Source organism: Vicia villosa, linkage group LG2 (assembly GCF_029867415.1).
Source record: "Vicia villosa cultivar HV-30 ecotype Madison, WI linkage group LG2, Vvil1.0, whole genome shotgun sequence".
Lineage (NCBI taxonomy): Eukaryota > Viridiplantae > Streptophyta > Magnoliopsida > Fabales > Fabaceae > Vicia > Vicia villosa.
The window spans coordinates 151310628-151326253 of record NC_081181.1 but is presented as its reverse complement, the minus strand read 5'-3'; the positions used below and the strand labels follow the sequence as shown (position 1 = coordinate 151326253).

The 15626-nt window shown below is 35.2% G+C and overlaps 1 protein-coding gene across 1 annotated transcript; it reads right to left on the bottom strand.

Moving 5' to 3' along the window:
* Nucleotides 1-10013: 10013 nt before the first annotated feature.
* On the bottom strand, nt 10014-15237 carry LOC131652475 (protein SGT1 homolog A-like). The gene is made up of 10 exons (XM_058922330.1): nt 14996-15237; nt 14850-14919; nt 14628-14752; nt 13508-13685; nt 12484-12580; nt 12288-12353; nt 11381-11516; nt 11154-11236; nt 10507-10611; nt 10014-10377 (listed from the first exon to the last, which is right to left on the bottom strand). Exons 1-10 carry the CDS (start codon nt 15153-15155, stop codon nt 10270-10272), a joined length of 1128 nt encoding a protein of 375 aa, XP_058778313.1. The 5' UTR covers nt 15156-15237; the 3' UTR covers nt 10014-10269.
* Nucleotides 15238-15626: the final 389 nt, after the last annotated feature.

Below are 15626 nucleotides of genomic sequence, written 5' to 3'. Positions count from 1 at the left end.
CTTTAGTGTCCTTCTAATGATTACTATAAATGCCGAGCGATAATATGAATGATGGGAATGCGGGTGGAAAGAAAAATAACTAACAACAATGAACAAAATACACATTACGGCTCAAAAGGGGAACAAATGATATAATGCATACGGGATGGCTAGAAAGGCTCGGGGTTTACAAAAAAACTTGCCTCAGTGTGCGCTTTCGTAGTGTGCGTGTGTTATGAGAACGTACGCAAAATCAAAGTGAATAGTGCCATACCTGACTGGACTCTCATATGGATGTTATAAATTTGGCTCTGACATCTTACCGGGTCGGTTAAGCTTGCATGCTTCAAAGTGCTCTAGGTGTCCTGCAGTTTCCTTTCCTCTAAAGTTCACCATACTCTCTCTTGGTTCAGTGTCTCCTCATTGCGTCCTACCTTCTTTTCTTTGATTGTGTCAACTTCCGTGGTGCCTGTAGAGATCAAGTGTGAGATGTGTTGTTCAACCACTATCTATTCATTTGCCCCCCTCCGACTTGTATCCAACCTGGTAACACCGTGGCAGCACTACAAACTTGAAATACACACAATAACAGAAAGACAAAAGAAAATGGTTCAAATTAAACAAGCTAAACTATGAATTCAAAACGGAAAGCAACGCAATAAAGCAAATAAAATAAGAACCTCCCCCACACTTGAACTAAACATTGTCCTCAATGTTTTAGAACCAGCCTTGGAGAGGTTGCTTACAGAGGTATTGCATTCCAATGATCAATTCCTAGCTTCCACTAGAGATGCTCTCTTTTATTTCCTGAAAATAAAACAAACAAACAGAAAAAGTAATTATTAAAACCGTGGGTTGCCTCCCACGAAGCGCTTCGTTTAACGTCGCATGGCTCGACGGTCCATTACCCTTTATTATGGAGGGTATTTCCTTTTCCAAACCTTGTTGCTTGCCACTACCGCAACCGCGAACTCATGAAGATGAAAAGCTTGGATAACTTTTCTCTTCAATTTGCTTCCCACATTTTTCTCTACTTCTTTAGCTTTCTTAGGACTTTTGATAGCTACATAAGTTGGTTCCATCATAGAGGCTATGCTAGAAACTTTTTCTTGGAGATTTTTAAGATTTTTGTCTTCTTGTTCACCTTCCGTCATACCAGTTGAGGTTTTCTCATTCACATCTGACCTATGTTTCCTGACTCCTAACATCTTCAAGGTTACTTCTTCATCAAATGATTTCAGCGTTAGCGTCCCTTTTTCAATGTCAAAATTACAGCGGCCTGTTGACAAAAAGGGTCTCCCAAGAAGTATAGGAGTTTCTTCATCTTCCGGAATGTCCATGATGTGGAAGTCAACAGGGAACACAAACTTATCAACTTCCACTAGTACATCTTCAGCTACTCCGTAAGATTTCTTAACGGTGTGATCGGCGAACCTTAACTGTGTCTTACTTTCACTAATCTTTTCTAATTCAAGCTTTTTGAAAATGGATAAAGGCATTAAACTCACACTAGAACCAGAATCGAGGAGTACCTTTTTAAATGCTATATTCTTGATAGTGCATGGTATCGCCACCGCCCCAGGGTCTTTCTTCTTAATTGGGATCTTTCTTGCTGAAGAGACTATACCACACTTCTCGATTACAATTTTTGGTTCTCCTCCTAGTGATCTCTTTTTCGCCAACACCTCCTTCATAAATTTCTTATACAAAGGCATGTGTTCAAGTGCTTCAAAAAAAGGTAGATTCACCTCTAACCTTTTGAACAATTTAGTGAACTTCTTAAAGTCTTTCTCTTTTGAATTCTTCTTTGTTACTCTTGAAGGGAAGGGTAGTTTAATTACCGGTTCAGCATCTTTTTTAATTTTTTCTTCAGCTGGTTTAACCGGTGGTATCACCACTTCTGGCTTTCTTGGGTTCTCTCTTATTTCCAAGTCTACCTCTATCACCATAGGGTCATCTATCTCTTCTTTTTCTTTTTCCGATTCTAACACCTTTTTACTCCTTGTTGTAACAGCATTGATCTTCTCTAGATTTTTCTGATCTTTCACAGTTTCGTTCGGAAAGTTTCCTTGTGCCTGTAGAGTGAGATGTTGTGCTATTTGACCCATTTGAACTTCAAGATTTTTAATTGAAGCCGTGGTGTTCCTGAGGTTGGCTCTTGTCTCTTCTTGAAATTGAGAGTTTTGGGTTGCCACTTTTTCAAGAGCTATCTCCCAATCTTCTTTCTTTGGTACCTGTTGTTGAAATTGTTGAGGATGATGTTGGAATTGTTGTTGATATGGAGGTTGTTGGTATGGTTGTTGTTGCGGACGATATTGTTGCCCCTGTGGTTGGTATTGTTGAGTCTGAGGTTGATATGGTTGTTGTCCTTGAACCGGCTTCTGGACGTTTCCTTGCTGGTCTTTCCATGAGAAATTCAGATGATTTTTCCACCCCGGATTATATGTGTTGGCATAAGGATTGTTTTTCCTCAACATATGAATCTGCTCAACCTGTTCTTGAGTTGCTACACAATGCATAGCAAAGTGCGGTCCACCACATATTTCACAAAGAACCGCTTTAACTGGTTCCACCTGTGCCACTGTCTGAGTTCCAATATTCATCTTTTTTAACCTTCTCTCTATCTCTGCAGCAATCTGATCCTCCATCTTAACAACCTGCTCTGGTAACTTCAAATCAATTTTTCCCTCCGGTTGGCTCATGGTTCGATCATACAACTCAAGATGCTCATTAGCAGCAATTGCCTCTATGATCCTTTTCATAACTGTGGCTGTAGCAAAATTGGTTGAACCACCAGCAGCGGTATCAATAAGCTGCTTTGTCTTGAGTCGCAACCCATTTACGAAATTCTGCATCTGCTCGGTAGCGTCCATGTTATGAGTAGGACATGCAGTCAAACACCTTTTGAACCTCTTGTATGCATCCCCCAATGATTCCCCCTCTTTTTGTTTGAAATTTACAATATCGTATCTTTTTCGGATAAACACTGACGCAGGAAAATATTCATTGAGGAATGCCGTTTCCATCTCTTGCCATGTCGTGATACTTGCAGCCGGAAGTGAGTAAAACCACTCCTCTGCGTCATCAGTAAGTGTAAACGGGAACATAACAAGTCTCTTGGCTTCCTCTGAATGACCTTCGATCTTCAACGAAGTTGTCGTAGTGAGAAATCTCTGAAGATGCTTATTTGCATCCTCGTTTATTCTTCCGGAGAACGGCTTGCTCTCTAACTGGCGAATGGTGGATGGATGCAATTGAAAATGTGCCACATTTACGGGTTGATTAACAATAGTCATCCGGTTGGGGTGAGCATTTGCCCCTCCATAGTCCCCTAACAATCTCTCCGCAGGAGGTTGATTTCCAGCCATGTTAACTGGTTCCTGAACTACCTCCCTGTCAAAGTCAGAGTCGCTGTGCTCCGAATGCACAGACACTTCGTCGTCGCTTTCCTGATGTGGAACACTAAGACTTGCACTTGGTGCTGCCAGTCTTTCAATTCTTGCCTTGCGGCGTCTCTCGTGCAGAGCTCTTTCTGGTTCTGTGTCAAAGGAAAATTTAGCTGAGGTCTGACCTCGCATAAACAGTTAGACAACAGTTAGAACAGATACAAAACTGCAATGAAATTAAAATAACGGATAAAAATAAAATTTTGGTCGCAGAGCAACAAAATTTCAATTGACTTAAAGTTCGGCTTATAGTTTGGCAGTCCCCGGCAACGGCGCCAAAAACTTGATCGGAAAATAGCAAGTGTACTACTTCTTACCGATGTAGTTATTAAAGTGGAAATTTATCCAAGTATCGATCACAAGGACTGCGGAGAAAATATAAGCCAGGACTCAATTTCAATTGAACAAAAAGCTATGGTTGGGTTTTTGATTGGTTTGATAAAAACTGAATAACTGTTGATAATTAACAACGATAAGTAAATGATGATTTGGTACACAAATGAGAAGACATGCTAGGTTGATGTATAAATCTTACGTAACCCCTTGAGAACACCGTTGTTCACGAAAAGATGTGACTACAATTGAGTATCAATTCTATAAAATAGTTTTCCCTAATTCCTTAGTGGAGAACTTTTTAATACTTAAAAATCAATTTCAATTCCTCAATAATTGAATTTAGTATTAAGGCATTATGCATCGTAATCTAGAATGAATGATCACTATGGTGAAATCCTTATTCCTAAGCGATTTACCGGTAATGTTTTGATTCAAAACGCATTAGAGTGGTGTGTCACACCTAACCCTAATCATAGATCAACAAAATATTTTCCAATATGATGAAGCATGAAAATCTTTGAATCATAAACTCAAATTATAAAAACATCAAATTCATCACAACGGTTTTAACAAGTCATTACATGAAAAGATTTAGGGACATCACCCTAGCATAAAATAGTTTAGCTACTCATAGTGTTTAAGAAAATAACAAGAGTAATTGAAGTCATTACAAGAAATTATCGGTTGATATGATCTCCAATCGCGAGTGCTCTTGAAGATCTCTTCCAAAACCCTTGACTCTTCTTTCTCTGTAATTCTCTATGCTCAATGATCCAAGATGCCTCCACCCTTCTTCCCGTTAGGTTTTAGTAGTGTTGGCTCACTTCCTCAGTATCCGAAAGGTCCGAAATACCCTTAATGAGATCCAGGCTTCCAAAATTACAAAACTTGAGTATCTGCCCGCGCCTAACAACACGGTCCGTGTGCAGGAACACGGGTGCCCGTGTTGTTCCTCTGGTCAGCTCTCAAAATTGCCTCTCCACGCATCTTTCCACACGGGCCGTGTGCAGGAACACGGGTGCCCGTGTGAAACCTCTGTTTTGCGTCCCAAAAACATCTTTCCAGCCATCTTTTGACACGGCCCGTGTGCATTCACACGGGTGCCCGTGTTGACCTCAACTTTGGCTCTTTTGGCTACTTTCTCCTCTCGTGCTCGCCATAAGTCTCTACCTTTCCCGTGCATCAACCTGGCCACACACAAACTAACAACCAACGCATAAAACGACATTTGAATAATACTCAAAACACACTAACATGCAACAACGTTACACAATCGAAAAACAAGGAACTTAATTCAAAAACATATGACAATGCCACTTAGTATTACCAAGATTGCGAATTTCGGTCGGAAAAAGATGCGGAAACTTACTAGAAATGGTGACCGATCAAGTCACTTAGGCGAGACTTTATGGTCGAGTCTCTCAGAAGAGACTTAATAGTTGAACCTCTCAGGAGATACTTTATGTCAAGTCCCTTTGATGAGACTTTATAGTCAAGCCTCTTAGGCGAAACTTTATAGTCGAGCCTCCCAAGCGAGACTTAATAGTCGAGTCCTGTAGGCGAGACTTTATAGTCAAGTATCTTAGGTGAGACTTAATAGTCGAGTATCTCAGGTGTGACTTTATAGTCTAGTACCTTAGGCAAGACTTTATAGTCGAGTATCTCAAAAGAGACTTAATAGTCGAGTCTCTTAGGCGAGACTTTATATCGAGTCCCTCAGGAGAGACTTTATAGTCTAGTCTCTTAGGCGATACTTTATAGTTGAGTCTTTCCAACGAGACTTAATAGTCGAGTCTTTTAGGAGGGACTATAGTTGAGTCTCTCAGGAGAGAATATATAGTAGAGTCCTTTAAACGAGACTTCATACACGTGTCTCTCTTGAGAAACTTTATGTCGAGTTTCTTAAGCGATACTTTATAGTCGAATCTCTTAGGAAAGACTTAATAGTCGAGTCTCTCAGGCTAGACTTTTTGTGGAGTCTTTCAGGATAGACTTTTTGTGGATTCTCTCGGGCTATACTATTGAGTCGAGTCTCTTAAGTAAGACTTTATAGTCGAGTCTCTCAAGCAAGACTTAATAGTCGAGTCTCTTAGGCCTGACTTTATAACAGAGTTTCTTAGGCGATACTTTATTGTCGAGTCACTTAGGTGAGAATTTATAATCGAGCCTCTTAGGCGGGAGTATATAGTCGAGTCTCTCAGGCGAAACTTTATAATTGATTCCTTTTGGAGAGACTTTATGGTCGAGTCTCTTAGGCAAGACTTAATAGTCGAGTCTCTCAGGAAATACTTTATAGTCGAGTCTCTCATGAGAGACTTTATAATCGAATTTCTCAGGCGAGACTTAATAGTCGAGTCCCTTAGGCCAAACTTTATAGTAAAGTCTCTCACGCGTAACTTAATAATCGAATCTCTTTAGAGAGGCTTTATACTCGACTCCCTTAGGCGGGACTTTATATTCGTGTCTCTCAGGAGAGACTTAATAAATGCGTCTCTTAGAAGAGACTTTATGTCAAATCCCTCAGACGATACTTTATTGTTGAGTATCTTAGGAGAGATTTAATAGTTGAGTCCCTTAGGCGATACTTTATTGTTGAGTATCTTAGAATATATTTAATAGTTAAGACCCTTAGGCGTAACTTCATAGTCAAATCCCTCAGGCGAGACTTATAGTAGAATCCCTTAAGCGAGATTTAATATTCGAGTCTCTCATGCGAGACTTTAGATTGAGTCTAGGTTAAGTCTCTTAGGAGAGATTTTATAGTTCAGTCTCTCTGACTAAACTGAATAGCCAAGTCTCTCAGGAGAGCCTTTATGTTGAGTCCCTCAGGCGAGATTTTATAGTTGAGTCTCTTAGGCGATACTTCATAGTTGAGTCTCTCAAGCGAGACTTAATAGTCGAGTCTCTTAGGTGAGATACTTTTGATTAAATTTTATCGACAGAAGTGGAAACATCCATGTTGATTGTAACCGATTTACAAATACGGGAGAAAACTTAGTTCATGTGCCTCAGGATTGCTTTTACCCAACAAAAATTTGGATCAAACTAGACCCATATAATAAAATTACTCAGTTTTACTCATTTTCTTGCAGGAATTGGATCCCTTACGATCTTAACGAAAAATTTGTGGATTCACTCAGAGAATACTGGAGGTCAATATTTATGATCACTTGTTGGTACTTATGGAACTGGAGGAATACAATTTTTTTTTGAAAAAGGCTTTCAGTGACCAAACAATCATACCGAAACAATTATGCCGGTGTTGAAGGAGATAATGGATGGTAACCATGTGCAGTGTAACTACAAGATACAGTTTAAGAGGGGAAGATGGTGAATTAGATTTTCTGAATTTTTCTTTATTTTATGCAAAGTTTCTTAACCTATTGTTTTACTGAAAATATGATTGCTAGTTTACTGAAAATATGATTACTGATAATGGATAGTTTAATATGAATGCAAATGCAGAAAATTAAAGGCATAAAGATAAAGAACACATAATAATACTATTTTTTTTCTTTATCAAGAAAGGGTATATCTAATCCCTCTACTCCTTAGAGGATTTTCCCCTATGTTTATATAATTGTACAGGTCTTCACCAAGACCTCTTTACAACTTTCTAATACATAAACATAAACACCAAACTCTAAGGTGGACTTTAAATTATCCTAATTCAAAACACTTTTTCACAATCACCAAACAACTTTCTATTTACAAACACCTTTCACCAAACCACAATGATGAAAAAATAATACACACAATTCGTAGATAGTTTTGTTGATTCCAATTTCACACTTGATAAAGGAAACACCATGGCCATTGTTGAAGACATGTTTCAATGTGTAGAAAAAATTGTTGGAGATGTAAAAATAGAGGTTGGAGATATGCGTGGCAAAACAGGCTATGGCCCATCGGCCGAGCTGCGCATCCGACAAAAAATAGCAGGTTGGGTTGGGATTTTGGACCCGCCGCCCACCAAAGCTCGTTGCTTGTCAAAACTCGCCCCGCCAAAGCCTGTCCCGTCTATTTGTTCAGCCCGTCCCGCCTTAATCCCGCACTTTTAGTTAATTCTAATAATTACAACTCTTGATGGTTTTATTTTATACATTTATTTGTGAATGTATGTAATATGTTTTATGTAAAATTTGTTAAAAAGATGCTTTATAAAAAATCATTCTAAAATATAAGTGAAAAATCTTACTGAAAGGTAAAAAACTATTAATATATTTAAAAAATGAGAAAAAATATTTTAAAAAAAATAGGCGGATAAGCCCGCCGTCTGCCACATTTACGGGGCGAGCTAAATTTTTATGCCCATTTTTACTTGGAGGGCTTGTCCACCCCACTTTTTTTTGACAATTCTTAAGACAGGGTGGGACGAACGCACTGTTTTGCCACCCCTAATTGGAGATAACGTTAGAGGCTGAAGATGGAGGTTGAAGATGAACAATTGGACGTTGAAGGTTGGAGGTGGAGAAAAAATGGAAGTTGAAAATGAAAAACATTGGAGATTGGAGATGGAGAAAAAATGGAGGTTGAAAATGAAAAAAATGGAGGTTGAAGGTTGGAGATGAGAAAAAAATAAAGGTAGGAGATGAGAAAAAAAATAAAGATCGGAGGTTAAAGATGAGAAAAAAAAGAAAGTTGGAGATGGAATAAAGAAGATTAATTTTTAAAAATAATTTGTTAGATTTCGTCCTTCTAGGCCATGTGATTCATCAATTGAACTTAAAAAAATAAAGTCACTTAAACAATGTTAGCGACTTCGCCTATTTTTTAACAGATGAGTGATGTCAGAGACTAAAACTAAATAGATATCAAGATATAATTTTTTTTTTTAAAAAAAATTAAATGAAGACATAAGGACAAAAATTAAAAACACATCAATTTACAAAGACAAATTAACTATTTAAACATAAATTTTTGTACACGTTTGCACTTTTTTATTATAACTGATAAAGAGAGGCCAAACTATCTAAAAATGAAAAGGCCACTAATTCCATAAATATTGTATGTTCATTAAATATTGATATTGTTGATAAAAATATAAAGATAATTAATATAAAATAAAGTAGATTCGATAATATGATTATTCAAATATTTATCCCCACATATATTAATATAAATGATTCAAAAATATTAAAAAAATATTCTAAAACTATAATGAATTTCTCATTTAAATTTAGTAAGTTAAATATTACACTAAAAATATTTTGAGCTATACCTAGATTAAATAAAATATATTAAAAAGATTAGAGTTAGATATATTTTTAATTTCTATAAAGTTACTAAATTTGACTTTTAATTCTAATAAAAATATATCATATTTTAGTCCCTACAAAATTATTTAAGCATGTAATTTTAATCATATACAAAAACTAAAACATCATATAAAAATTATTTTATAAGGACTAAACCATTACATTTAAGATATTTATAGGGACCACAAACATATTTAACCCAAAAAATTATTATAAAAATTGAAATACAAATAATACAAGATTTTTTTTAAAATATATTTTAAGAATACATCTACCAGGTACTTTCTTTTTCCCTTCATTTTCTCATCTTTAAAACAATTTTTAAAACTAATTTATTAAATACTTCCTTTTTTCTTTTCATTTTCTCATCTTCAAAACAAATTTTAAAATTTATTTATTTATAAGAGAGAGTTCATAGTAATTCTTAAAAATTAAAAAAAAAAATTGGTCTAACAATTCCTAGTTCTCTTCGCTGGCTCTTAGCTGCACTGTGAAAAAGAAAGTGCACTTAAGCTTGATTATAAAAAATCCAAGTGTTCTATATACTAAGGATATTAAGTTTAGAGTTGTGCACTTATTTCCTCTGCACATGCTAACGATCATTTATATATAATCTACTATTGTGTTTTCACGTTTTAGAAATAATGGTTCAATTCCAGTTTAGGTATTTGCAATTAGGTTCAATCCTAGAATTTGCTAAATTCAATTTACTAAACAAATAAAACGATTCGGTTATTAAAAAAAAGTAAAAATATAAAAATTTGATTAAAGATTTTTAGATAAATTGCTTAGTAAAATAGAGTAAATTAAATACAATTTGTAAAAGAAGAGACGATGCTCATAAGATGTCTGTCTATGATTTGATTTTTTCAAATTTTGTGCAACAAACTCTTGAATCTCATTCAAAACTGATCCTAACGCACCACAAGCACGGCTGTGCCTATGGCTATTATACAAATAATGACAACAAAAAAAAACAAATTTGACAGTCAAATTTACAAGATTTGAGTTCCAATGTCAATATAAAATAAAACAAGTCTGGGTATCATCAGAAGTTAACCGATAAGTATAATCAACAAAAGATCAAGAGAATAAAATCCACCTCTCCAGCAAATGCAAATTAGTCAATTCTCCCAGAAAAATAATTTATCATACAAAAAAACAAATAGAAACTAATGACAAGAGATTGCAGACAAATTGGCTGTGCAAAAAACAAAAGCTAAACAAAAGCATAAGCATATATGACCCAGTCAATACTCCCATTTCTTCACCTCCATGCCTTCTGGAGGACTTCCTTCCACCTTCTTTGATCCCACTTCTTTCCAATCAGTTGATAGCACTGTTCCATTTGATTCCAGCTGCAAAATAGCGTAGTTCAAGGCAAATAGATAAAACGTTAGTGATTACAAAGAAAACTAAGCACAAGTTTTGGAAACAATGCTAGACGAATCTTATTTACAAAAAGCACCAAGTGAATAATATCTTACAAAAGACTTGCTCATGGCCCTCCTCATGTCCTCATCTGCATTTTGATAAATATCACGGAACAATTTATTCAAAGCAGCATCGCCGTCAAGCTTTTCTTCTTTCTCCTGAAAATCACATTATTATGTTATTTTTGAACAAGAATTATGTTCATTGTAATCATATGAAACTAACACACAATTTGTTCTGGTGTATTCAAAATTTTGGTAAAAACAATTAATAGGTTAACATTTAAGATCATCAAGTTTAACCTAAATACTATAACTTCGCTCTCCCAAGTTCTACATTTAACAATATCCTACAGTTTTGGAATTAATGTACACTCCTCAGTCAATAGCTTGCCATTGATCTGGATCCGTTGCTGGTAGGGAATCTTACCTTACCACCTCAAGGTAAAAAAGGGAAGTAACATGCATTCAGGAAATTACAATCACAACAACTAAGACATTGCAACATTTAGCCAATTTGCATGCATTCATAAAATGGCAATCGCATCAACTATGACATTGCGACATTTAGCCAATCAGCATGCATAATTATTTTGTTGATGAACAGAAATAGAGCTTTTATAAATTAGGCGAACCAAAATCACATTAACCCTAAATAACCCTAAATAAATGAAAACATAAAAAGGGCATGGCTGTAAAACCTCTTTTTTCACTTCAGCTTCCAACTTATCCCAATCCTTGGTCCTTGACTTTGATGACGGATATGTAGGCCTTTCAGATTGAACTGCAGAAATATATATTATAAGGAAAATGATGACATCATATGCTACCTCCTATTTATTTAATTAAGAATAACAAAGACAAAGGAAAAAGGAATCATTCTACATCTGATACAACAAATAAAAAACTACACAAGTAATTGGCTCACTTGTAGGCACGCTTATCTTTTGGGGAGCCACATCCTTGCAATATTCCAAAGATGTCCAATTAATAGCTTCAGCTTTTGCCAGACGAACTTCAATTTTGGTTGACAACACCAAAACTTTGGACTTAGCAGGTATTATCTGTTTTGCTCGAGCAAAGTTAAAAGAAGGTTTAGATATTCATAAATCTACATAGTGAATTCAAGTGGTATAGTTTGTGTTGCCGAAGCACAAATAATATTAATTAAGAATCACTATCCTAAGTAACAATCTATATATAGTCATACCAAAACTGAAATCAAGATAAAACCAGACAATATGCCAAACACCTTATTTTGGAACTTTGAAGGCATAAAAGTAAATATACATAAATTGAAGGAAACATGAAAAGAATGGGTCAATGAAATGCCTTGATAATATGAACAGGAGAAACCTATCAAAACTCATAGTCTACAAGTAATATGAATTAGTGGAGTTCAAAATGAAATAATTCCATTAAAAAATAAATACTTATATGAAAAGCATGTTCAAACGATATTAAAATAAGAATTCAATTGCTTTACAGAGTTTTAGGATTGGAAAACAATACATCCCAAATGAAAGCATTGCAATTTCAATACCATAACTGAAGTGTTTAGAAAAAGGGACAACAAAAAGTAACTTCCCAATCACCACTTCCCAAATAACTTAAGTGTTTAGAAACAGGGACAACAAAAAGTGACTTCCCAAAGAATAGTTATTTCTCAATGTATGACATGAGGTCAATAGGATGGTGAAAGCAAAACATACAATATAAATGTAGATAAAGCAGCATTTTTCATCAATGCACTATTAGAAAATCTACTATTATAAGCAATACTCAAGATGTTATGTTTCCAAACACAGGTGAAATCTTGATATAAAATCACTCACCTTTCCAAACAACCGAGGTTGATAAAGATAGGCATCTTGGCCAGGAACATTAATGGTAACACTCAGCTGCAATATTATGAACTTAGTAAGTTTCCAGGCATATCTTGAGTGTTATACATGTTAAATGTAAAATATGAGGAGATCAATTGAGAGTAGGAAGGGGGAAGTCAAACAAGCATCTCTTAAAAAAACATACAATTTGTTCACCGAAGTCTACAACAACATTGTCTGCTGGTATTCCTTTTGCAAATATTGTCACAACCACTTCTTCGGGCTTCTGGTAATATTCATGTCTGCTCGAGCAACAATCAAATAAATAACCACATAATTGAGCAAGTAATTTCAATATATATTCAAAGACACATACATAAATTTAAGAGAAATAACTAAGTTTTAAAAACCACAATCCAAAGAAATTGTATCATCGTTGCATGCTGTGCCAATAAAGTGTAGTTGTGCATTTTTTATGAATGTGTTATTTAAAGCTCTCTTTATGGGATTGTAGGGAAGGGGATGACTTTGGATAAAAGGGGGGAAGGGGAAATGGAAGAAATCATAGCCTCCAACTTGAATATGAGGGTTGGTTTTTCTTTATAATACAATATCCCCCGAACATGGAATAACACAAAAATTGTCATTATACTTTTAAAATTAAAAAACATAGTAATGATAAACATTCATTTATCATTATCTACTGAAAAACATTTCAAAAATTGTAATAACAAACTATTTCTCCCTCTATTTCCCTCCTCCAAAAACTCTCTCCTCTCCTCCCCTCCCAAAAATGACGTATATTAAAACAAACAAAAAAAAAACATTTTTTTGGAGTTTATGAAGGTCTAACAATTGTTATTATATAACCGGATGGCAAACCCGACCCACAAAACCGGAAATGCGAGGAAAACGAACAAAATCAGCAGAAACGCATGATCCCACCACTCTACGTGTAGCACGGCGATCCCAGTGTCCCCATCCATATCCAATTTTTTCACTAGCCCCTCAAGATCGCAAGATCCTAAGTGTTGGATGGAGATTTTGACTATCATGGATTATACAATAATAATGTATCATACAAATATAACAGAAACATGTTATCTCGCCGAATATATGATAGACAGTAAACTGGCAGCCAAAATATAGGTTTAATTTAACTTTTTCCTACAAAATTTAATGAAATAAGAATAGCAGCATGAACAGAAGAAAAATAAAATTCATACAACCTGTATTTTGGTCTGACTGGAGCAACTTCGTTTGTTTCGGATGCGGAACTGTCTCTTTGAGATTCTTTGGATGTTCCTGTTTCATCACCTTTATTACACACATGGGCATCATCAACAGATGGTGCAGAAGTTTTGGGTCCATTTGGTGGTAGGATACCAGTAAGACTATCTGACTCCTCTGAAAAATAAGAGACACCAGACTAGAATATCAAGCAAGTGTCAAACAAAAAATGCGGAAATAAACCAATTCAAAGTGATAAAGCAAGAGATTTGCAAAAGAAAAATTGACAAGAAAGAATAACCAGCCCAGTTTAGCAATCATAAAGTTTACTAGCCATCAAAGACTATCAGAAATCCCTTTCACATATTATCTACAGTGTGTGAATATCAGGTTGTATGAACAAGTTAGCGTTTTAGCAAGTAGAATCTCAGTTTCTTCTCATTCTCATTCATTTTACAACACAAAGTCTAATTAAGCAAATTTTGAAGTGCCGTGATCACCTTACTATCTAATAAACTTTTTAAAATGCAGTTATAGATGCATGGAAATCCTTAATATTGAGTTCTATGAGCCAAAATGTGGCGGCAATTTCCATAAAGAAAACCCCAAAACCTTGACACCATCCTTGATATAGAAAATTTAGTAAGACAAAATGCAGCCACAATTTTCGTAAAGGAAACCCTAAAACACTTGACTTTGATTACAACTGCAGTTGCAGACTTCAATTTAACATCAAGAATCCAATACATATATGGCTTATAGTGTTGTATAGTGAAGAGTCAAAATCCCGCCATACTAGCCCCGCTTTGAGGAGCTTATATAGCGGATTTGCAGTTTATAGCAGAAAAACCCGCAGTATGGGCCGCCATTGCAGCTAATCCAATAACTGCCACTCATACCCACCATGGCGCAACACTTATTTCTTATACATAATATTCAAATTTCAATATATGCCTACATGACAAAAAGAAACTTTATACTTTATTTCCTCAGCAGCTAAACTGATTCAGCCAATTTCACTAATCATCAGCAACACATCAACATACACTTCCAACTAAAACTTGCAAAATCAATAAACAAAACACATAAAGAATATTTATATCATGAATATGTTCTAACCAGCAATGTAGCGTTCACATTGTTGAATCAAATTGGTAAACCTAGATTCTTCGGGAGCAATCGAAGCACCCTTTTCGAGTGCTACCTTAGCAGTATGATATTCTTCAAGATTAATACAAGCAGTCCTACAAATACAATTCATAACAATTCAATCCAAAAACATCATAAAGAAACAACTTCAAATTAACCTAAATTCAAAATTAATTTAAACTGCACACATACCCCTTGCGGATATAAGCCTTTGATAAAGTAGGGTTTAATTGAATAGCCTTATTAGCATCAGAAACAGCTTCTGCACAACAAAGAACAGTTAATAACTGAATGAATGCGATAAAACAAAAGCGAAAAAGAAAGATAGGGTTTTGGACCAGTGAAAGCGTTGAGTTTGATATGTGCTTGGGCTCTGTCGGCGAAGAGATTTGCGTTGGCAGGATCGAGTTCTATGGCCTGAGAATAGAGATCAACGGCTAGAGAAAAATCGTCATCGAAGAACGCTTCTTTGGCTTTGTTCTCAAGCTCTTTCGCCATCTCTGATTTTCTTCTTCTTCTTCTTCAAATCCCTTTCTTCACTGGTTCGTTGAAACTTGACGTGTAAAAGCCACTACTCTATTATTATATAGATTCTTTAAAAAAAAACTTTGTTGCTGATTTCTAGATCCTTCTATCTTCTTTTGGTTTTTTTCAGCCCTTTTACTCTATTATTTTATTTTATCTGATAAAATCATATCATATAAAATATTTTTTTTATGTATTATCTTTTCTTATGAACACTTTATTATTTTATTTGATAAGATTTAGTATTTATTTATTTTTTTAAAAATCACTTTTATTGTTATAGTATAACCTCTTTTCCGTCTTCTCCTCTTTATTTATTTTTTATTCATGAGAGTCATTTGTTTTATTAGTTAGATTAGATCTGATTTTAGATTTTATTGTTTTAGTCAATAAAAACTAAAAAGTTTAAAAATCAATTCAAATTTAAATTAGGGTAGATTTGTT

What these genes read in the sequence shown, in the direction of transcription:
- LOC131652475 (XM_058922330.1), bottom strand. Translation starts at nt 15,155, where the DNA reads ATGGCGAAAGAGCTTGAGAACAAAGCCAAAGAAGCGTTCTTCGATGAC. An exon ending in TAGACTTCGGTGAACAAATT is followed by an intron (nt 12,354 to 12,483) that starts GTATGTTTTTTT and finishes ATAATATTGCAG; the next exon opens with CTGAGTGTTACCATTAATGT. An exon ending in AAGCTGAAGTGAAAAAAGAG is followed by an intron (nt 10,612 to 11,153) that starts GTTTTACAGCCA and finishes TGTGATTTTCAG; the next exon opens with GAGAAAGAAGAAAAGCTTGA.